The sequence below is a fragment of the Lissotriton vulgaris genome, chromosome 11, assembly GCF_964263255.1.
Source record: "Lissotriton vulgaris chromosome 11, aLisVul1.2, whole genome shotgun sequence".
Classification (NCBI taxonomy): Eukaryota; Metazoa; Chordata; class Amphibia; order Caudata; family Salamandridae; genus Lissotriton; species Lissotriton vulgaris.
Window position 1 is genome coordinate 748,614,542 of NC_141699.1, and position 23,868 is coordinate 748,638,409.

The 23,868-nt window shown below is 44.0% G+C and overlaps 1 protein-coding gene across 2 annotated transcripts in view; it reads right to left on the reverse strand.

Annotated features, from left to right (window-relative positions):
- LOC147683446 (dehydrogenase/reductase SDR family member 12-like) overlaps positions 1–23,868 on the reverse strand; it is a 325,191-nt gene that overhangs the window by 215,687 nt on the left and 85,636 nt on the right. For both annotated transcript variants that reach the window (XM_086943869.1, XM_086943868.1), the window contains exons 3-4: positions 21,371–21,453; positions 5,806–5,901 (exon numbers count right to left, since the gene is read on the reverse strand). In XM_086943869.1, coding sequence (XP_086799995.1) covers positions 5,806–5,901; positions 21,371–21,453 — 179 coding nt within the window. The remainder of the gene's footprint in view (positions 1–5,805; positions 5,902–21,370; positions 21,454–23,868) is intronic.

A 23,868-nucleotide genomic window follows, 5' to 3' on the forward strand; every position in this document is an offset into this window, starting at 1 on the left:
GACAATTTTTTCGGGACTGCTAACACCCTTCGAAGCAGTTCTTAGCATCTTCCTGAATTTTATGCATTCGCTCTTCGGTGGCCTGTCTCATATTTTGGGACTCGTAGCAGGAATTTTATTTTTGTTCCTTCTGCTCCGATATGGCAAGCCAAGTCACAGACAAACCTCTGGCAACGATGGAAGAAACGATCCTAGCAATACGATATCGAGACCGTATCACTAAGGTCCTCGGATTAGCCCGGCTAAGAGATCTGAATACTACCTGGTTTCTTTCATTCAGACCAATTTGGCAAAATTGCATCTTACCTGTGATTCGTTGTCTGCTATGCGGAGAAGAATGCGCGTTGGACGTCTGTCTTACACTACCATCAGCAGTACCAATGGATATCGACGCTTTGCTTTGTCCTGTAACGACTCATGCAATGTGTTGTCCCCAGCGGCTACCTATTCTGATGACGGCATTCGTTGAGACTTCACCATTACGATTAAGTGGGGGTGAGGTATGAGATGAAAGCAGCACCACACAGGTACAACCTTCTGTGAACATTGCTGATCCTGACATCGATGATGGCAACGCATCGCACATATGCACTATTTTCACCTTTTCGGAGTTGGCCCAACTTTCGCCTACTGTTGTAGACGAATTTTGTACGGGCCTATCAGAAGTAATGTTCTCCCCCAACAACGAGAATAATATTTGAAAAACGAGCTCACAGCGTTCCCTGAACTCTGAATTCGGCCTTCAGTTTTTGATAAACAGAACTCCAATAAGACAGTGACACAAATTATTTCTCCCTTCCCGAGAACGAAATTATTTTCCCCCAATTTCCAAAATATTTACAACTAGCTGCCCGTCCCGACGTTGTCCGGGAGCAAAAGGCTGCTTCAGGGCCCCCGCCCGCCCCGCAGAAGAGATGTCTGTGCAAGTCCTGGCCCTGTTCAACTGATTTGGCCCACTTGTGTTATTTTTTAATTCGTATGTATTGTTTTCCGCGTTTTATGTTGTCCGCAAGATGTGGGGAAAGTGTTGTGTCACCTGTTTAATGTTTTTTTTCTTTTGAAGGCTCTTTCCGTGTGATCGTTTTTGTATCCCTTCAAAGAAGTTTCCCTTTCGTTTTGTCAATTGTGTGGTGAAGTCCTGGCAGTGCTCGAGTGATTATGGGCAGTTGTGTTATTTTCGTTATTCGTATGTCTTATTGTAAGCGTTTTATCTTGTCCGCAAGATGTGAGGAAAGTCTTGTGAATGCGCAGTCGATTGCATTTCTCCGTTAGGAAATGTTGGCTTTTTTTTTTGCTCGTGTTTACCCCCCCTGTGACGTCGTTGGTCAATGTCCAATGGTTAAAGACTTTTTGTTTTGGTAAGCCGAAATCGTGTGTGTTTTCTTTAGTGCATTGTGATAAGTGTAGTATGCGATTAATCCTGCCCCCTGTGTGGCGTCATTTGACACTCCTCGTCGAGTGCCCGGTTTTTAATGCGAGTGCGTCAATTTTGTCTGGGTAACTGCAACGAATGTGTGTATATTTCTTATAGCGCGCACCTCTGTTGTTTTTGTATATTGGTGTTACCGCGCTGTATGTGTGAATTTAAATTCATTGAAAGCGCATTTCCGCTGTATGTGTTGGGATTTGCAAATGTTTGTTAGAAATTCATTGAAAGCGCATTTCCGCTCTATGTCTGCATATTGTGCGTTCTAAATTCAGTGAAAGCGCATTTCCGCTCTATGTGTGCATATGTAAGTGTGTTGTGAAGTCGCTTGGCTTATGTTTGTTATTTGCACTTGGCAAGGCCCTGTGAACGCCCACATTTGTTGTTTGAGACGCCCACGGCCACGCCCACGCCCCCAAGGGACTACTTTACCACTTTTGGCGTTTTTGATTTTTTAATGTATATGGTGTACATATCTATAGCCTATGTCCTTCTGCCACATCTCCCCTTTCAAATGGTGTATTGGGTGTAGTGATTGGGGCATTACTTTTGTAGTTTACCTGGCTCAAAGGTTTATGTTCTCTCTTTATAATAGTAGTATAGATTTTTTGGTACATGGTACTCTGCTTAAAGTAGAACTCTTCTTAGAGAACAGAAGTTCTATTTTTAGAGACTCTAGAGACAATATTTTGAATCAGCCTCTAGCATATGTACAATGTTATATAACTTTGTGATGAAATGGTCTCGACTTTTTTTTCTGTATTCAGAGCCATTTCAAAAAATGTAATTTTTGCAATTCATTCAGCCTATATTATTTGCATTTCCTGAATGATAACTCTGCTTGAAAGCGTACAGTATAATACTCATTTCGTGTATCTATAACATTTCAAATGCATTTCATTGTATTTTGGGGTGGGTTGGAAAACACATGCATACCTATATGTTTACATATTGCTTAGTATTTAGTAATGATGGAAATTATACGTGGAGTGGGTGTTGTGAATGTATCTAGGATCCTAATTAAATATTCCTGATTCATGCCTTCATGCGATTATGATAAATCATGTCCTAATGAAGACATACGAATCTTGCCCATATTCAGTAATAGCGCACACAGCCCAAATACGGCAAGGCTACTTCCTTAGATTCCTAGAGAGCACAACAAGTTTTTTCGACACACCAAACCTTCAGCAACCTGGGAATTCCCCATGTTTTTGTTTTGATTTGTCATTGAACTCCTGCGAGCACTAAAGGAACAGTCAGTTCTTAGTGACATCTTTTTTTGACGTCTTATGTCCAACCTTACGTGAAACACAGCACCTTCCAGGTATAAATATACCAACACTTGCCTTAAGCAACACACGGTGGTGTGGAGCAGAGCGGCTATCTACTTATCCGAAGCCCAGCTGATGCGAGAGCCGAAGGAAGCCGCCAGGCCCCTTTGACACACTGGAGAAGCTGCCTTTTCTCACACCGAGAAATCCAGCTCCAGTGTTTTCCAGTCACCCTTGCGGGTTACTGGGAGATCGAGTCCTGAGAAACGAGATACAAGACCTCCTTCATTCTATAACCAAGGTACGGAGCGGATTCAAACCTTAGAGAGAATTCTTGATTCAGATTCTTGGCAAAAAAAACTAACTTAACTTAAAACTGCAACTTACTTACTCCTTCCCACGTATTAGGCTTAGGTCAGGTACACCGGGGTAGGCGTATCTTAGAAGCACCAGTTGAGTTCATTAGTCAATGTTTTTATATATGCAAATATTTTATCCGTTTAAAGTATCATATGGCTAAGAAATCATATCAATGCTTTTACAGTGTTATTTTATAATACTCCTTTTACTGTACGCACTTCACTTTATGATAAGTATTGCAAACGTGGCAATTCATTTCTCTTGCATGAGAAAGAAGACTGCTCAATAAAATAACACCTTTTATTGAAAACGCCTGTCTCTCTATTGCTCTGCACCCTGGTGAAATTAAGCATGTATGATTGACTGAGTGAAATAGATGTCTATTGTTTTCACACGACTCTGGAGATACACTCCCTATTCTGGGGGAGCAAAGTTGTCATGTTATATGGTTGTCAAAAGCTAATCCCTTCTTGTCTAAATCAGGGAAGTTAACCCCTCCCTATTCATTCGAGAAAGTTTCTAGTGACCTCTGAGCTAGCTGGCAAAAACTAATTAAGTCTAACATAGTCAGTAGAGACCTAGATGACCTCAGTCCTACGTCTACACTGCTGTTTATGTTATTCCAATGTGCAGAGCCTATTGGGAATATAGGAACTACACTACAATGCTCCTTTATCTTTTCCTACCTTAGCAGGTGGGTGAAGCGGCTTCTAGCTGAAGCAGGGGTGGATATCTCCAGCTTTGGAGCTGTTTCGGTTAGAGGCGCCATGCCCTCAAAATCAGATGCAGTGGGAGCTCGGTTGGAAGAAATTATCAGAATGGTTGTCCGATTCTATGTTCAACGAATTCTATCATAAGCCTGCAAGTCATCATTTTCAATGATTTATTGATAAGCTTTAAACATGCATAATCTGAAGCTTCCAGTCCTATCACAGAATCAAAAAATTATATAACATTTGTGGCCAACAATTTTCAATTCTATTAGACATGGAAGCGGAGATTAGTTCGCCCGTTAATTGGTGGACTGAATTAATTACTGTCATGATTTAATACTGATTATGCATTTCTTTTTTTCTTTTACCCCACCCATGTTATAGTATAGAGGGTCAGTTCTTTATTTTGAGTTTCAGATCAAAAGGACAAATACAACTATGAAATCGGTTCTCAAGAAGGAGATGTCCTTGCAGCAAGAAGAGATGGTGCCTATAAGGTTGATCAACTTTATAGGTCTTCATGAGTGATGATTGGCAATCGGACATTCTACAATGTGACGTTGTTAGAATTCTGGAATGTTTCATATTTTCTTCTACAACTCTATGGCTACTCTGTGTGTTAACTTGACTGCTGTTAAAATAAAGCAAAGAGGAGAATGCATCATTTTCGCCTGTGTCTTCTTAATTGAATTGAAAATTCTTGGTTGCAAATGTTATACAATTTTCGAATATTGGGAAATAGAAGGCCCTAGATCTTGATACTGTTCTTATGGTTACATTTTGTTTCTATTTCAAGTGTTTACATGATTAAAAGAATGTGTATTTGTGCAGCACATGTTCACCCAAGGGTATCTTGGTGCTGAAATACAGATGTTTATTGTTACCCAACTCAATGGTACTTGTCTTATCGACCTCAGAAGGAGGAAAGTCTGAGTGAAGTCGCTGGGATTTGATCTTGTGACCATGAGGTCGAACGCAGGGCCCTACCCTGGAATCATTAGTCCACTAAGCCACCAGACCCGCCTTGTGACACCTTCTCCTCAAGACGTAACAAAGAGTCCTGAAACACATTGGAATACAGTGATGTGAATCAAAATGCAAATTAAGAAGACAACTCAATCCTAGACTGTATAAAGATTAGTATCTTACAAGTAATTGGTAAAAATTAGTTAAAAACAGAAAATGTGTGTGTCTTTAGTTACATGAGAGATACATCTCACATATTATACTTTGGCAACTTCTAGCAGTGCAGTAGAAATTAAGGACACTTATAAGCAAAATGAATCTAAGGATTATAACAGGCAATTAACCATGTGTTGCATGTTTAACTTATGCCTTGAAATACCTTTTAGAATCTGACTCACTGCATAAAGCAGAATACTTATTGCTATTTCATTCAAGAGTCATGGTATTATGGTGCAGAATGAATGCTGTCCACCGGTGTAGCAACAGTGCCGCGGGCATTCATACAAGCGTGGAAAATGGGCACCCAACTCCAGTGCTGAGTGGTAAAAGAAAAGCAAAGTTGATGTGCAGATCCTCAGCCTTGGTGTCACTGCAACTGCTTTCCCATTGATAGCTTCACACCAGATGTTACGTGTGTGTTTTTCACATCCCAACCCATGGTTTGTTAGGAATCACACCTATGTTGTCATTAGTCAACTAAAGTTTTACATTTTCCATTCAGCTCTGCTTACATAAGGACAATCTCGCTAGATGAATTGCAATCCCACTCATCTGAAGTCTGTTCTTCTATCTCAGGGTCCTACAATTTAGAGATTACATCAGTCCTCCAGAGAAGCTGACCACCGTGCCAATAATTCTGCAACCTGTAGAGCACCACCAATCACTTTTTTAAGCCCCAATGTTCACCTCGACAGTACCACCTCCAAGGCACTGGCTGTGACACAATATTAACTCTTCAATCCAATGTAACTGTATTGACATACTGCACATTCCACGATTAAGTAACTCCACTCCCTTTATTAAACTCTGGGGGGGGGGGGGGGGTATCAAACATGCCAATACATACCAGCACATCCAGCGTGGGGTGGTCCTTCTTGAAGTTTTCAGCAAATTGCCAAACTTTCTTGGTTTCAGACATGTCAAGCACGTGGACAAAAATATTCTGAAAAAAAAGTGGATCATAATTCACTCTTGGTAGATAACACAAGAAAATGCCTAGTATCGTAGCAGATTTACTGTACTCTTTAACGTTTTATAAAGATTTCCTTATCCATCTTTCTGTTGGTATTGTAAAATTTGTTCTTACATTAGAAATTGACATTTTTATTTTTTGTTTAGGTGTTTTCCCTTCATCCCTCTGGTTGTGCTGTTGTGAGGGTGTGAGTTCAGTGTGTTCTCAGCCTAAGATTTCTAATATTGTTGCCTCTCTCTGATGGCATGACTACAGGTGATAACGCCTTCTGAAACCATCCTAGGGGCTGGGGACTCTTTTTTGATTTGCATTAGGGTCCACGGAATCCCTGCATGCCACGTTGTGTGGTCATTCACTTTATAACCAAGCTAATAAAAAAATATTTTTGAAAGTAATGTGAAGCTTCTTAGTCTCCAATTAATAATATCTTAAACACTTGACCTGTAAAATAGACTAAGCAGATCTATAGCAATATCAAGGATGCAATTACCTATTGCATTTATCACTGGCATGTAGTGTGAAGTAGTCAAGCAAAAGAGATATGTTATGTTATGTTAAGCAGTTTTATATAGCGCACAGCTCCCCAGCAAAGGGGCGTCCCAGCGCTGAACAAAAAACAGCAAATCAGAAAGACATCACACAACAGTCTATGATGGAAAAAGATGCATTTTGATGGCCCTGTGGAATGCCATATAGTTTTCCATGCTATGAATAACGGTGGGGAGCGCGTTCCAGAGTCTAGCCGCCAATACGCCAAAAGATCGTCCACTAGCACACACCCTCCTCACCCGAGGGACCACCGCCAGATGCAGGCCCACAGACCAAAGTTGGCAGGAGGGGATGTAAGTTGTAAGCAGATTGGCCAAGATGTCTGGGGAGGAAGAGTTCAAGATTTTAAAATACATGCACAGAGTCTTGAACTCGATGCGCTTTGCTACTTACAATCAATGTAGCCGATGGATAGCATTGGAGGTAGGGCATGTCCTGGGCAGACCTAACAAGGCTCTAGCTGCAGCGTTCTGATCCCTTTGCAGTCTTGTGATCTCCACTTCATTGACTCCCAAGCAGAGTGAGTTGGTGTAGTCCAGTCTAGACAGAATAGATGCTTGGACAATTACCTGCCTTGTGGCCAGGTCAAAAAACCTCAGCACTGCTTATTTTGTCCAAACAGTCCATTTTATTATAAATAATGTATCAATCGCATCATATCTACCCCATGGTACAAATTACAGATTGCAAAGTCATAAACCCAGACAAGGAAAGAAGATGGCAAGAGGAAAGGCAGTTGTAGCTAAAAACAAATACATTGTTTTCACTTTTGCAAGTAGTTCATATGTTATGGTCACTTGCTTTAGATTTATATTAAAAAATCTGATCTCCCTTGGTAATCCACTAGATTCGTGCTTTTTGAATCTTTGATTTTGCCAACTGCTAGGGCATGCTGAACAAAACAATGACCACATGAATTAATCTCTATACTCAACTTCATGGTATTGTGGAAGTCTGTATTCTTGATGCAATATTTTAGCTGGAGGATATTTAAATTCTATATCGCGGCAGAACAGCAATCAACCTGATGCATTCAAAGGGGTTGCTTATAGCAATGTCAGGAAAGTATTTCTCCACATGACTAATGACGTAAAGGTCACAGCAGTAAGTGTACACTGGCACAAATGAAATATTAAAAGCTATAAATGTCCAAAACTCTGAGCGAACTGTCATTGAAAGAGAAGTTTAAATACGTTTTGGATTTTCAATCATTTTGTTTCCAACCATCATCATATCAGTTTCTCAAAATATATGGTTTTCTATCAAATAGCACTTGAGACATTCAAAGAAAATCTGTTATTTTTAATCCAATGTGATCTTCAATATGGCTGGAGTAGGCCCTCTGAATAAGTACTGTGGTGGGGTGCCCTTCACGAAGCTACTTCCAGGATGCTGACGAGCTACCAGTCGCTCCCATGCTACCGATTGGAGACCTCTGATCTATATATAATAGTAAATTTCCCCTCACAAAAGAGGTGACTTTTAACAACATGTGGCTGGCTTGACAACTGACATAGCACTAGGTCAACATTGAGAGGTGTGAATTATTAATAACTGATGCATGTTAGAAATGGGGTTCTGTAGCTAGCAAGGGTTTGCACATTTGTCCAAGTAGGGACCCTTCTTCCTAGTCAGGGTATGAGGGATACACTTCTAAAATAACCCTGTGCTCACACCCTTGGTAGCCTGGCACAAGCAGACAGGCTTATCTCAGAGGCAGTGTGTAAAGCATTTGTGCATGCATACAGTAATACAATTAAAACACTACAAATGGACACCACACCAGTTTAGAAAAATAAGTAATCTTTATCTAAACCAAACAAGCCCAAAACAACAAAAATCCACAATACAGTAATACAAATATGACTTCCAAAATGTAGAAACAGTTCTGTTCAAAGCAAATTGCAGATGCAACACTTTTCTGATTTAGTCTCTGTGACCCCTCACTCTCTAACCAGACCGCCTGTAACACAGCCCATCCAGGTAAACCCATGGCTCGAGTCTAATGGAAAACAAGAACCATAGCACAGGTTGATAAGAGTAAATATTAGCAATCAGGTAATAAAAATTCTATTTTGCACACCTCATTCTCACTACTAGGCCCTGCACTCCAAGACAAGATAAGTGCATCTCTCTGGTCACCCGCCCAGGACATCAAAAAGCTTACCGCAGAGAATCAAAACAACAAATACACCATGCTGTTAATAAAGTATGCTAACCATTCAAAAATGTGCTTCTTAGCCAGTCAATGGAGTATGATGCACTACTATATAAGGTTTCAAATACAATATAATACTACAAGTGAGCAAAAGGCTTTTCACATAAAGGGCAGATCAGAGTTGCAAAATCCAGCAGACTGCACCAGCTTGACCAAGACACTTCGAGTCAAAGTTAAATATAATTGCTGACTTATATGGCTCGAAGTACATTCACTTCTAATGCTGGTAGAAGCAGATTGTGAGTAGTATCGCCGCAATGGTAGGGGTCAGCAGAATGGGGCCACACTTCTGGCATTATGAGCAATAGCCCAAGGCCTTGCGACCAGCTTTGGAGTAGTAGTAGGTAGATGATTTTCCATAAATGTTCCTAAAGGGCCCAAGGCCGGGGTTCTGGGATGAACACGGTGGACAAAGGATCTGGTATAGCTGACATGAGCTATTGCATCTGTAAGGCTCAATCAATAAACGTGTTGCTGAATTTGGAGCCAACTAGAACAGGAAATGGTGGTTGTTGGCTACAATTGTTTTGGAGGAAATATTGCTAGAGGTGAGTGCAAAATGAGGGGGTCATTAGGATCGCGGACGGACTTGAGTCGGTCCGCGACCCCTGAGTAGGAGGGAACGTCCGGATGGGCTGCGGCGTTCCCTCTGTGCAGATTAGGATGTGACGGCCAGGGTGGCGGTCACATCCTCTATTTTTAACATTGCGGCGGGTGGAGCTTCAAGCTGCACCGCAGCAATGTTAAAAATGCATGCATTGCATTTGTATGTAGAAAGTGGCAGGCACCGCGCGGTGCCTGCCGCTTACTGCATACAAATGCAGGGGGGTACCATAGGTACCCCCCATGTGCACCCCCCCCTTCACCTAGGGGGCCCGCAACCGCCCCCGCAGTGAAGTTACACATGCTTTTCCACGGCGGAAAAGCCGCCGCGGAAAAGCATGTTTCCGAGCACATCCTAATCTGGCTGACGGTGTCTGAGAGACACCGTCACCATATTAGTGCTTTTCCGCCGCGGTTGTAAGCCAACCGCGGTGGAAAAGCTGCGGACGGAAACCAGAACCCACCAGCCATCCTAATGTGGCGGTGGGTCTTGGTGGGTCCGCAGAGGATTTTCCGCATCCTCCAGGCCGGCGGTGGCTTCCGCCGGCCCAGAGGATGCGGAAAATCCTCCATCCTAATCAGCCCCTAAGTTGGGGAGAGCGGAGAGTGCAAAAAGGCCACACAGAGGAGTAGGAATGAAAATTGATGTGGAGGGTTGTAGAAACATGTATAAAAGGTTTTTTTTCACGAGGCTCCCAGGTCGGAGAAGAACTGAGCTAATATTGAACAAAAAGAGAGCTCTAAAATCTATGCCATGTTTCTGTCCTAGCCGAAGCAATAAGACTTTCACCATATTGTCTCTTTTATACCCTCAAATGACATTTGCTAATAAAAATGAAAGTGGAAGATGTCTGGGAGGAAATTCTAGGATGCCTTCAGGATGCCTCTTCATGTAAGCTAAAAATTGCAAGGGGCTCTCAGATCGAAGAAAAGTACTGGGTTCATGCGGAGGCATGAGGACAACAGGGTTAATCCAAGGGGACCCATTTTTGTACTTTCAGGGCGAACACCTACCAAGTGCTTCATGTCTGACCTTTACACTTACAGGGTACACTTCTAGCTGAAGTATGAGCCTCAACTTGAGTAAGGCTCAACCATTCATACTTGTCTGGCTTTGTGAGCGGTTGAGCACATGAGAGAAGCTTGGGGAGGGAATCCTTGCTCAATATTTTGACCATATTCGGGTGCTTAACTAAGAGGAAGAGATTGCAAGGTAAGAAAAACTAATCCCTGCAACAAACTAGATAGAATCCCAAAATGAAGCTAGTTAAATAATGGAGTTTAATTTCGATTCTTTAGAAAACCCCAGCAAGACTGAGTTCTAGCAACAAGGCACCTCCCCACAAGTGAGCGATAGAGCGCAAGGTAAGGAGAACAAAACCCCTGTGTACTATTTGCTAGATACCAAGCATGAGGCAGGTTAAACAATGAAGCCCGTATCTATATTTTCAGATAACGCCTGGGATCTCATGTTTTTAAACGCGTCGTTCTCTCCATCCACCTGACCCAAGGACTAACTTAACGTAATTTTAGGTAGGTTTGTTTCAAATCCCTTACAGAAATCTACAAGTAGTAGATGCAAAAAATATTTAAAAGGTTCAATTCATTACTTTCAGGAACGGAAAAGAGAGGAACATTGGCACTTATAGAAAATTCCATGTTTGAAAGTTGAGAAGAAGGTCTAAATTCACGCTAATACCGCAGCCAACAACAAGGTAGATTATTAAAACTGATTAAGATTACGATCGTTATACAAGTCATAGATCACCCAAAACATATTTTTAAAAGAGAATTCTGTGTTTACTGTCCTACAGGGGGATATATTTCCCTATTTTTAATTGGACAACGGTGAGACAAGAACCACCAGAGAACAAGAAAACAGGTAATAAATCAGGGAAATGGGTCTAGATGTATGTGTACTAGAGATGACCTTTGGACAAATATTCCGCTAACAAAATTCTTATCCTCTTAGATTTTAATGATAGTTTGCGGTGAAATTATGCGAAAACCAGAAAATAGAAATCAACCGTTTGACCACAAATTGAATATGGAATAAGGTAATTTCAATTAATACTTAGGGCAGGTTTCTAATACCCCTGGGTACATAAATCCACAGTGTAGACCACAAAATGCTATAATTCACTGGGATACCCCGGAAGGTGGTTGCTCCAACAGACGAAACAAGAATAACTGTTCATTTAATGTGATTATCTTGGGAGGTGGTTTTTTCTAACAGTTGCCCACACATTGGTAGGACCTATGACGAAGCAGAAAAAGCATATCTGTAAACCAATGTATGTCATTTTTTGGTAATTGCGAAGGAGATAAGCACGAGTCACCTCCAACACAATCCTAAATGTCCAAAACTGTTAGTTGTGTTCATAATTAGTGCTTGATTTGTTTGCTAAAAAACAGGTTGTCAATCAGAATTATACGTGGTTTGATGCCATATACTGACTCGAATATATTGACCTACAGGAGTCACCTCCAACATAATCCTTAGCGTCCAAATCTGTTAGTTGAAAACTATATGAAGTGCTTGATTTGTTTGCTAAAAAACAGGATGTTAATTATGATCATTCGTGGTCTGATGCCATATACTGACTCGAATATATTTACCTACAGGATTTATCCATATAGGCAACCATCCAGTGCCTTTATAGGAGAGACAAAAAATCTATAAGTCTTGAAAAAGATGGCATACGAATAAATAAAAGCCATCGAAACGCGTTGACGCTCACTGTGGCACAATCCAACCACCCAACTCACCCCAAGAACAAAAAGAAAAAAAGTCAAGTCTTGGATCGAGTTTAAACAAGGGTTATGATGTGCATTTCCGAATGACAAATTGTGGATGTCTTTGTGTGTCTCTCTCCTCTTGTTTTTCTTTTTACATATAGAAAAGGTTTTTTTAATTTGTTGAATTACAGTACAAGTATTTGTTTATGTATATGAACTGTGAATGAGTTTTTGTAATCAATGCAAAGGGTCTTTTTTTATGAAAGAATAATGTTTTTAATATGTTTTTATTGTGTGTTTGAATAAAATTTGCATATTTTATATATAAAATTGTTTTTGTTTATGCTTTTGCTTAGTGAAGCTTTGTGTCCAAGACCAATATTTGGGCAAACGTAGTCAGTTACTCACCCAAGGGAAATTGTTCACTCTACTCAATATTTTGACCTCCTTTGCCTTAGTAGGAGTAGACGGAATTTGTGCCTTTTAAAGATTGTGTGGTTTCCGCTCCTGTTACCAGCTTTGATTGCACCTCCATTTCTTTTCCCACTCACAAGGTGCATTTCTATAGCAGCAGGCAGACTCCCTGCCTTAACAAAAGGTGCATGACCACAGCTCATATCATCAATTTCCATTCTTGCCCAATTGTCAAAAATGTATTCATTTAACGGCATCTTTGCCATATTGTTGTATGAATTATTGGGCCCTCCCTGATGCCCCACCCCTTTTTCATGTACACACACATAACACAAACACATACAGCACCCCACCGGTCCGCTGGCCATGTTGATGCTATGTAGCTGCCTTTGTACTTTAGTCCCACTGCCCCTCCAATGGACTACATGTGTACAAAGGCCATCCAGACAAATCCCAAGTAAATTATAGCACCAGCAAATTACATTTATGTATTTGCCTATCTCTCACCTCCACCACACTGTTAAACACTGTGCCACAAGACAAGATAAGAGTACCTTCCAGACATTCATACCAAAACGCTTCCCTCACAGGATCACAACAAATACTACAAGTGCTTCCCTATAGTATAGCATGTTACTCATCAGAAGATGCCCTATTGTGCCCTACAATGTCTTCAACCAGCAAAATAGAAACACTTCAGTCTAGGACTTTGTGAGAGTTGAAACATACTTTGGGACATGCTGTGACGTCTGGTATTATTGCTTTGTAAATCTGCTCAAGTGAACTAATTTTGCATAGCCCAGTCCTGAAACAATGTCCATGTTCCCAGGGTAGAGTGCCACCATAAAATCCAGAAAGGCTGCACCACAATGTACCCTTTCTGTATGGTCACCCCAATTCTTTTTTTAACCTTTTTGCTGGATCCTTTTTTTGCTGGCTATAGAACTCTGTGCACCTTACACCTGCTAATCAGTTGTAAAGAATGTGTGATCCTCCTTACAACATGGCAATATCAGTATACTCTTGAATGTCATATCTAATGTGTCTGTATGTCCCTAGTGTACAGTACCCACAGTTTACCCAGAACCTATAAGTTAAATTTCACCCATGGGCTGCACCCCTTATTTGGCTTCCCATAGCAGTGGCAATGAAAACATGACTGCAGGCCTGCCACAAGTAGCCTGGCTGTGCAGATCTAAAACTGCAAGTAAGATAAGTCAAAATAACCCTTTCTGACTGCCCTAAAACTCTTCTTTGAAAAATGTATAAGTCACCCGTAAGTAAGTCTTACTGACCATGAGGGCAGGGTGCATGTTATTTAGAAGGCTTCCATGTGAAGGTTTATTGTTAAACATTTCCATACATTGAAAGGAACCTGGAAGCAAATTTCACTATCTCAGGGTTAGCTGTTTCATGGGAAAGCACTGAAATACAATATTAAGTTAAATAAGTGTTATCTCAGTCTCAGAAACAGCTAGATAAATATTTCAAGGGCTCTTTTTATTAATTAAACAAAATCCAATGTAATTGTGTCCATTACAGACAAGGTACATCAGAAAAGTTACCTTTTTACCTTCCTAAAGCCTGTAGAGGCCTTCCTGTAAGTGCTGTCAACTAGCAGCTTGATGGCTCCCCCGTGGTAAGGTGTGAACACGGTCTGAAGCGCCTATAGGGCAATCAGGCAGTGCCTGGTGGTCTGGTTTGACAGGACAGTGTGCAGGATGTTTTTTTTTTAGTTTTGCTGTTTGTGGGCCTGTTTCATGGTCTGCTGAGACTGTTTTTACTATTGATTTCCCAGATATTAAATCAAACATTGTCCGCAGCTAACTAAGTTCCTTGCAGTCTTCCATGCCTTGCAAAACACTTATACGGTGTCTCTTTACAAGTTCACAACTGCTCCAATTTGGAAACAAGGCCCACTTTTTTATCTTTCTAATTCACTAAAGGGGGCACTTTTATTTTGGTGCCCGGGTCTATTTTATGTCCCAGTCCGAAACTGGGTGTAAACTACTCCCAGGGCAGGGAAAATGGGCTTTGGGTGTGGGAAGGAATTTCCATTTCTTTGACAGGATAGCCTAGGGGCTGTGCCCAGCCCCTTTGTGCGCTTCAAAGGGGGCCTCCCCCATCATAGGCAAATGTAACTCACATCTGGGCTTTCTTTTGTCCTGCCAGCCAGTCAAGACTCAATCACAGTGGGACCCTCATTAACATTACAGTGTTATTGCCTGTTTGACAGATCTGCTGCGTTTACATTTTACATTTGAGGCACACTTCAGAGGAGAGGAGCAGAATGCCAAAGCACTTAGTGTGTAACCACTGTCTGGTTGCTGCAAGCTCAGTTTTGATTTTACTAGACTTCTGTCTCTGAGGTTACTGTGGGTACAAGGACTCCCAAACACTGGATTTTTGTGTTGAATGTGGGAGGAGACTGGGATTACCATGGCACACTCCCCACGAACAGGTCCAGTCACAACTTTAATATGGCCGAAGACTACGGCCATCTAGAAAATACCCAAAGTGACCATTATCATATTGGCTAGGGTGTCCCCAGTGATCATTCCCACTTTCTAGCTACTATCAGGCATAAAGGTGGCATCTTCAGGCACCCAATGCAGACCACTCCTCAAACTGAGGAAGATCAGAAAAGGACTAAACCTGCTGTCTGCAATCTGTAAAGAGCCCTGGCTGACTGGAGCCGCTTTGTCTTGTATCCTGGACACAGAAATGGACTCCAAGGTCATAATGTCATAATGTTGACCTCCTGGAACACAGAAAGCTACAAGAGGCCTTTTGTTGCAAATGCCCAGCTGACCACTGGCAACTGAATCTGGATTGAACTCTCCTGTTGGCCTCTGCCTGGAACTTTGTGGGTCTCCAAGTGCCTCCATGAGGTCCTTGGGGGCGTTAGAAGTGTACACCTGTGGTGGACTAGGACTCAAAGGACTAAAATCAGAAGGTATTATTTTTGACCAGGATGAACCATGTTAGTGTATTCAACCTGAGTTCCATTGTAGTCAGCGTCAAATTGTGCCTAGGTCCTATTCTACCGCAACCATTGACTATCATTGGGCTTCTTGGTGCTATTTGACACTTTGAAAATGTATGTCTATGGTCCCCCTTATAGTATTTTTTTAATTTGGTGTCACTTTTTAAAAAAAACTAAATTGTACTCAATTTTTAGGTCTCGGCTAAAAGACGCGCGTAAGCGCGTCTCCGCCGAGATCTTATGTCAGCGAGTAGCAGTCCCAGGAGACAGTCCTGGCCACGCGCATCCTTCCAGGCGATTTGTAACTGGAACGCGCGCTGTGGCCAGGCGCTGTCTCCTGGGAAGCGCAAGCACCACACACGCATGCGCATACACACACACACGCGCCCATGCACGCACGCACATACATACATACAGAGACACCACCCCTGACTCATACACACACGCGCGCACACACACACAAGTGCACCGAGGCCCCCCCCTCCCCCTGCACCGAGCCCCCCCCTCCCCCGCCGTCACCGTCGCACACATACATACACACACACACACACACACACACACACGAGCACACACACACAAGCATACACACACGTGCACCTACCTTACCTCAGCACGCGGCGCCCAACCTCCTGCTGGCGCGGCCCCGGGGCTCTACACCGCTCACAGGAGCCCCGGGCCGCGAGACGCTACGACTCCGCCTGCCTCCTCTTCCGGTGTGAACGTGGCCCCGCCCCCGTCACAGGCGACCGTGCCTGACTTCCGGGGCGGCCGCGCAAGAAAACTGCAAACAGGTTGGGCTTAAGCAGGGCTTTCACTTATCTGCCCTCACACCAAAAAAAAATTAAAAAATTGCAGCCACAATAATTTATTTTAGACATTTACTAACTATATTAATTCATGGAAAACGTATGGCCTATTGGGAATTTCTCTTTAAAAACTTATCGGGATTTTTTTTCTTGAAAACTCTTGAGCATTTTGCGTCACATTAAAATGCGTTAAGGTATTTCTCCAGCACATTTAATGCTTTTGTCCATGTGAAACAAGGGCTTCTGTGTTTTCCCACGTTCTGCACCACGTGTGCCAGTTACTTTAGGGGTGAATTTAAAACGGCGTTGAGCGTGGGAAAGGCATGGCGAATATTCACATAGCCGTGGTGTTTTCCCACGTTCTGCACCAAGTGTGCCAGTTACTTTAGGGGTGAATTTAAAACGGCGTTGAGCATGGGAAAGGCATGGCGAATATTCACATAGCCGTGACCCTTTGTGGCGTGTCCAACACAAGCCCAGGAGAGCGGGATGCAGGCTGCATTTTAACGCTGTCCACTTAAGGCACATACAACCAACCTGTTGTGCGAGTGGCCTTTTATGTTTAAAGTTTGGACTAGATCCGCCCCCGGGCCTGCTGTGCTCGACACCCCACCCATAGTGCCTCAGGACCTCTGCACACTTCAATTTATACTTATTTTAGCGTTTTGCAATCATGCTGAAGTCGAACTCATAGCTACAATGGAAGCATTTGGCCCGACGAAAAAGTACGTCTGCTCTGTGCAGTTTGTATGCAACATGCGCAGTTAATTGAGGGGGTGGGTGGGGGGCGAGGGGAACGGTGGATAAGTGGTGAGTGCAGAGTGGTGAGTGCAGAGTGGTGAGTGCAGAGTGCAGAGTGGTGAGTGCAGAGTGGTGAGTGCAGAGTGGTGAGTGCAGAGTGGTGAGTGCAGTGTGGTGAGTGCATGAGTGGTGAGTGCAGAGTGGTGAGTGCAGAGTGGTGAGTGGTGAGTGGTGAGTGCAGAGTGGTGAGTGGTGAGTGGTGAGTGGTGAGTGGTGAGTGCAGAGTGGTGAGTGCAGAGTGGTGAGTGCAGAGTGGTGAGTGCAGAGTGGTGAGTGCAGAGTGGTGAGTGGTGAGTGCAGAGTGGTGAGTGCAGAGTGGTGAGTGCAGAGTGGTGAGTGCAGAGTGGTGAGTGCAGAGTGGTGAGTGGTGAGTGCAGAGTGGTGAGTGCAGAGTGGTGAGTGGTGAGTGGTGAGTGCAGAGTGGTGAGTGCAGAGTGGTGAGTGCAGAGTGGTGAGTGCAGAGTGGTGAGTGCAGAGTGGTGAGTGGTGAGTGGTGAGTGCAGAGTGGTGAGTGCAGAGTGGTGAGTGGTGAGTGGTGAGTGCAGAGTGGTGAGTGCAGAGTGGTGAGTGCAGAGTGGTGAGTGCAGAGTGGTGAGTGCAGAGTGGTGAGTGCAGAGTGGTGAGTGCAGAGTGGTGAGTGCAGAGTGGTGAGTGCAGAGTGGTGAGTGGTGAGTGCAGAGTGGTGAGTGCAGAGTGGTGAGTGCAGAGTGGTGAGTGCAGAGTGGTGAGTGCAGAGTGGTGAGTGGTGAGTGCAGAGTGGTGAGTGCAGAGTGGTGAGTGCTGAGTGGTGAGTGGTGAGTGCAGAGTGGTGAGTGGTGAGTGGTGAGTGGTGAGTGCAGAGTGGTGAGTGCAGAGTGGTGAGTGCAGAGTGGTGAGTGCAGAGTGGTGAGTGCAGAGTGGTGAGTGCAGAGTGGTGAGTGCAGAGTGGTGAGTGCAGAGTGGTGAGGGTGCAGAGCAAGTGTGCAGAGCATTGTGTGCTGTTGAGTGCAGTGTATTGGCAATGTTAATGACAATGCCCATTTATTTTTGATTTAAAGAAAAAAAATGTCATGAGCAATGCCAATAGCTCTACCTTTAATGATGCCGAGACCATTGCATTGCAAATGCTTGTTTTTATTGATTTTGGGATTTTTATTGTTTTGTATTTCAAAGTTATTACTGTCTGTTTTAATACTACATAAATACTTTGTACATTGCTTCTAAGTTAAGCCTGCCTGCTCTATGTCAAAGCCAGCAGGGGTTGAGCTCAAGTTAAATTTGTGATTTTGAGGGATCATCCTGACAAGGACTAAGGTTATTACCTTAGGTGGTACTTACACCCCTCAACTAATACCCCAGTTTTTTACAACCACTATCATAGACACACAGTCAGCATGCAACTAAATTCAGGCCTGCCCAAACGGTTTCTACAAACACTCTTCATGCAGTAAGCCCCTCAGTGAGTAATTTAGGTTTGTTCTTGCCCTCTGATGATAAAAGATTATTTTGGGGACAGAATTTTTCCCTCTGTCCTAGTCAGCTGCAAAGTGAGATAGGGGTTGTTTTATGATGAAGAGCCCTTTATTGTGACTTTGGGACAGTTGCTTTATTTTTAACCCATTTGAAGCAAAATTAGGTAAGGAGCATCAATTATTTTAGCAATATTTCTTCAGATTCGATTCATCCTTGTTTTATCAAACTGTTGTAGCTTCTCGATAATATTTTTTTCTACTTTTTTGGGAGGGGGTGGCCAGTGTGAGGCCAGATGGTTACATTATGTGCATCCAACTGGTGACCACAAAGGCCACTGTTCCACATTTTCACCTGGTGAAAATATGAAATCTAAAAATGGGAGACAGCATGAGATAGAAAACCTTACAGCCCAGCGAAGAGCCATGACACCACGACAAAGGGGCTTCCTTCAAAAGTTGGGATGTTCAAAGTAGAGCGACAACAGAATGGAGAGGATTCATACTCCCTGCTCCCAACACATCGCTGAGGCTAGCAATGGGGAGAGGCAGAAACATGTTTGAGAATCAGAAGGCCTCAGTGTTCTTTTTTAAACCCACTGGGGATGTAAGGACAGAAACACAGTTAATTTGAGACTTACGCACACACACACAGACACACCCCACCATTAGTATCACCACACTTAACTCAACTGGGTATAGGAGGAGCATTGCAACTAAGAGCAGTGCTCCCAACTGAAACAAGTTAGCAGATTTGGAAAGGTCATGCAACAGACTCCTAGCACTAGACAACACCACTCCTGGTCAAGGGCCTGGTGAAATAGTCAGCCAATAAGTAATGACCTGAGATGCATAAATACACACACCTCAGAAACATATTATATAAGCTAAAAAAACCTATGAGGCCATAAACAAAGTATTACTCAAAAGACGTTGCTGAAAGGGGCACCTTATCCATCCCTCAGGACTCTTACAGTATATTCATGCCTCAATACAGCAGGGTTGGAAAGATCTAGGGAAAGAACATGAGCTGGGCAGATCACCCCATAAAGTGAACAGACACTGAAAGGGGTCAGGTCATCTTCTGCCTCATCGCATACAGCCTGGATGAGGAATTCTGATCACTGAGACAGGCCTCATGTTCTCCAAATTAGACAAGTATTGAGTGCCCCTCTACAGGGGTGTCTGGTGTACCTATACTAAATTAAAACACATGCCCTGAATAAATGAGATAGTAGTCAACTATGAGGCACTGCTGACCAAGTGGACAAATGAACCCAGTGTAGTGGATTATATATTCCCCCAGCTGCAGTCAATCAATCAATCAATCATAGACATTTATAGAGCGCTCTACTTACCCGGAGGGTCTCAAGGCGCTGGGGGGGGGGGGGGGGGGGGGTGCTGCTACTGCCCGAACAGCCAGGTCTTGAGCTTCTTCCTGAAGGCGAGGAGGTCTTGGGTCAGGCGCAGGTCGGTCGGGAGGGAGTTCCAGGTCTTGGCGGCCAGGTAGGAGAAGGACCTTCCTCCTGTTGTCGTTCTTCGGATGCGGGGGACGGCGGCGAGGGCGTGACTGGCTGATCGGAGGTGTCGTTTGGGAGCGTAGAAGTTGATGCGGTTGTTGAGGTAGCTCGGGCCTTGATCGTGTAGGGCTTTGTGTGCGTGGGTGAGGAGACGGAAGGTGATTCTCTTGTTGACCGGGAGCCAGTGCAGGTCTCTTAGGTGTCCGGAGATGTGGCTGTGTCGTGGGATGTCGAGGATGAGTCTGGCTGAGGCGTTCTGGATCCGTTGAAGTCTCTTCTGGAGCTTGGTGGTGGTTCCGGCGTAGAGGGCGTTGCCGTAGTCCAGTCGGCTGGTGACGAGGGCCTGGGTGACAGTCTTCCTGGTCTCGGTGGGGATCCACCGGAAGATCTTCCGTAGCATGCGCAGGATGTTAAAGCACGACGAGGAGACTGCGTTGACTTGCTTGGTCGTGGAGAGGGAGGAGTCCAGGATGAAGCCCAGGTTGCGTGCGTGGTCTGTCGGTTTGGGTGCAGTTCCCAGGGCGGGGGGCCACCAGGAGTCGTCCCAGGTGGAGGGCGAGGATCCCAGGATGAGGACTTCCGTCTTGTCCGAGTTCAGCTTCAGGCGGCTGGTCGACATCCACTCGGCTACTTCTTTCATTCCTTCTTGAAGGTTGGCTCTGGCGGTGGCGGGGTCGTTGGTAAGGGAGAGGATCAGCTGGGTATCGTCGGCGTAGGAGATGAGTCTGCCCATATCCTTATAAACACGCTAGTGTCATGTTGGGTTTCTTCCTGAAGTAACAGGAAACATGATAGCAACTGAACACCTCACAACATATGAACACAAATCAACACAACAACACACTAAAACAACAAGTACAACAGATCAAAACAACATACAGACATTACTAAACTGTGGCATGACATCACAACACTGCAATACAACACGAACACAACAACACAATATATCAAAACAACTCAACAATTCACCTGAATGCCCACAAGACAACCTGGATACAACTCATTAACACAATACGTTTTAATTATTGTATTCGAGCATTCTTTGATGTATTGTTATTTTATATTGGTATATTGAATTGTGTTTTGCTGTGGCGTGTTGTGCCACATGAACAAAAGTTAAGATGACTGCAAATTGTTTAATAAGCTATTAAGGCTATTAAACACAAGTGTGCATTAAGTGCATATTGAATAGCCACAGTACAAGACAATTGAATAAAACGAAGTGGTAGAGTGATAAATTGCCATATTATGGATAAGTGGGAAAATACCCAAAATATTTGATTATAATGTTCTCTAGCTATGTGAAAGAGGATACTGGGCGACTGTATGCTTACACCTGATGAATATACACTTACCTCATTTCCACTCAGCTTCACAATCTCATCTTTTGCCTCTACCGCTCGATCCCAATTTCTGCAAACCATATGGATTGTACCCCCTATGAGAGAAAATAAAAATACTTTAAGACTAAAGAAATGGTAGACTGTAAATATTTTAAATAGAAGTGTTGATTTTTTGTAGCAAAGGCCTTAACTAAGAAAATCAATTTTATCAAGAATCGGGCAGACTGAATTACATTAAAACTGATTGTTATATTTTCAAGTGCAGCACATGTTTCAACGCACACGTTTACAACGGATGCCATTACAACTGGGTCATTACAATGACTGCATTGTTACTACGCATAACATTACAACACAAGTCATTACAACGACTTGCTGTAGGGGGGGCCCTGGAGTTTGGAATAGTATAATTTACTATTCTAACTCCAGTCTGCGCAACAGTAAGGAAGGTGTATTGGATTTACAATCCAACACCTTCTGCCCCCTACAGCAAGTCGTAACGACATGCATTCTAATGGTATGCGATGTAACAACATGGTCGTTGTAATGACCCTGTTGTAATGGCATGCGTTCTATCGCACACGTTGTAAACAATGTTTACCAATGAGTATATGGGGGTAGGCCCTTCATCTTTTTCCAAGGGACTGTGAGGAAAAGGCAACTCCTTTATTATAGAGAGGACGCCCTTTAGAAAGTAGTGCCAAGCAGAAGAGGAGGAAAAACCAAAGGGACCAAAAACCTCCAGGGTGCTAGGTCCCAATTGTAGTACAGTTAATGCATGCATGGCTGATGTTCTGGAGCTCGGTAAGACCAGGTCTGGAGCAGAGTTGGAATTGGTGAGAAGAATCCAATGGCAGGGGCACGCCAGACGTATTGTAATGGACTGGCAATGATCAAAAGCTCTTTATATACTGGTGGTACAAAAGGGGGTGGTGAAAAAGGGGGTGCTGATGGACGGAGCATCTGAATCAATCAAACACTCATACCCAGTCAAAAGATCTGGGTTTAATCCATCACTGTTCTTTAGCACACTCTGCCACCCCAGTTCAGACATGGCTATATGCAAATCAGTCTGACCCTGTGCCTCATGGGAACAGTCCAGCCCGAACTGCCAAGCCATGTCTTCCCTGGACCAGAAACAAGCTTCCGAGGACCGGTTTCTGGCATTCCAGCCGTCTTCAGCCCCCCCCCACACACACAGAGCCCCCCCACACACACACCCGCACAGAGCCCCCCACACACACACCCACACAGAGTCCCCCCACACACCCACAGAGCCCCCCACACACCCACACAGAGCCCCCCCACACACCCACACAAACCCCCCCACACACTGCGAGCCCCCCCACACACCCACACAGAGCCCCCCCACACACACTGCAAGCCCCCCCACACACTGCGAGCCCCCCCACACACCCACACAGAGCCCCCTCACACACTGCGAGCCCCCCCACACACTGCGAGTACCCTACCTTTTTTAGTCTCCTGTTTATTTTTTGAAACTATCTATTGAGTCATCCTCTCCCTAAAGATCATTTCCCCTTAATCCTCTACCTTCTTGGCAGAAACAGCTCGTTTTTCCAACACTGAAATACGTCAAGAACCCATCAGTCACTTATCTCAATTCTTCTGCCAGCAACCGCAGTAACATCCCCACAACAGACCAAATTCCTCCCCCCACTCTTTTTCAGCGTCAAATTTTCAATTGGGAACAACTGCCAAGTCCTTTGTTGCCAAGCCTCTGATCTTGGCACTATGCCCTCCACTCAGAAGGGCACAATCACTCGTTTGCTGCTGGAAGGAGCAGCGCCACCTGCTTCCTATTGTTAGAATGAGCAGGAAGTGATATGGGATTGGCTACCGAGGGAGACCTGGTGTTATTTTAAAAGCCTCAAACCGAGAAGTCAAACTCTGTGTAAAAAGTATGTGAACATCTCCAAAAGTGCTGCGGCCAGGATAGGAGTCCCTTACACATGCTCTAAGCACACCAATGCTAGACTGCCTGCACCCTGACATGCCACACTCAGGCCCTCCTCCGCAATTTCACTTTGCATTATGGAACACCTACCAGCTAGCACGTGGTATTGGGAGTATGAAGTCACTGGGTGGAGACATCCCTGGGCTGTGGGGGCTTAACTGTAAAGAAGGACTCTAGGGGACATCTGCCATGGTCACAGATGTGCCTCTATTTCCCCAGGCCCATAAAACTTCTAAAGAATCGAAGGTTGCACAAGCTCCCATGTCGCTCAGTGTTGCACAATCTTAATAATGGGCCCTCGGCTGTTCTGAAGCAGGTCCCACCAAACATGACCGCCCTTGCTACGTACTTGGGTGAATCCGGACACAACCTGGTACTCCGTTGCCACACTGTTCCACCACCCAGCCTACATTCAGGATCATTGGAACTATGCAACTGCTAGCTGGAGCTCTTTCTTCACTAGCCACATAATCCATCTACTGCTGCAGAATTTGCAGATTACGAAAAAAAAACTCTTTCGCGCTCTAACGGA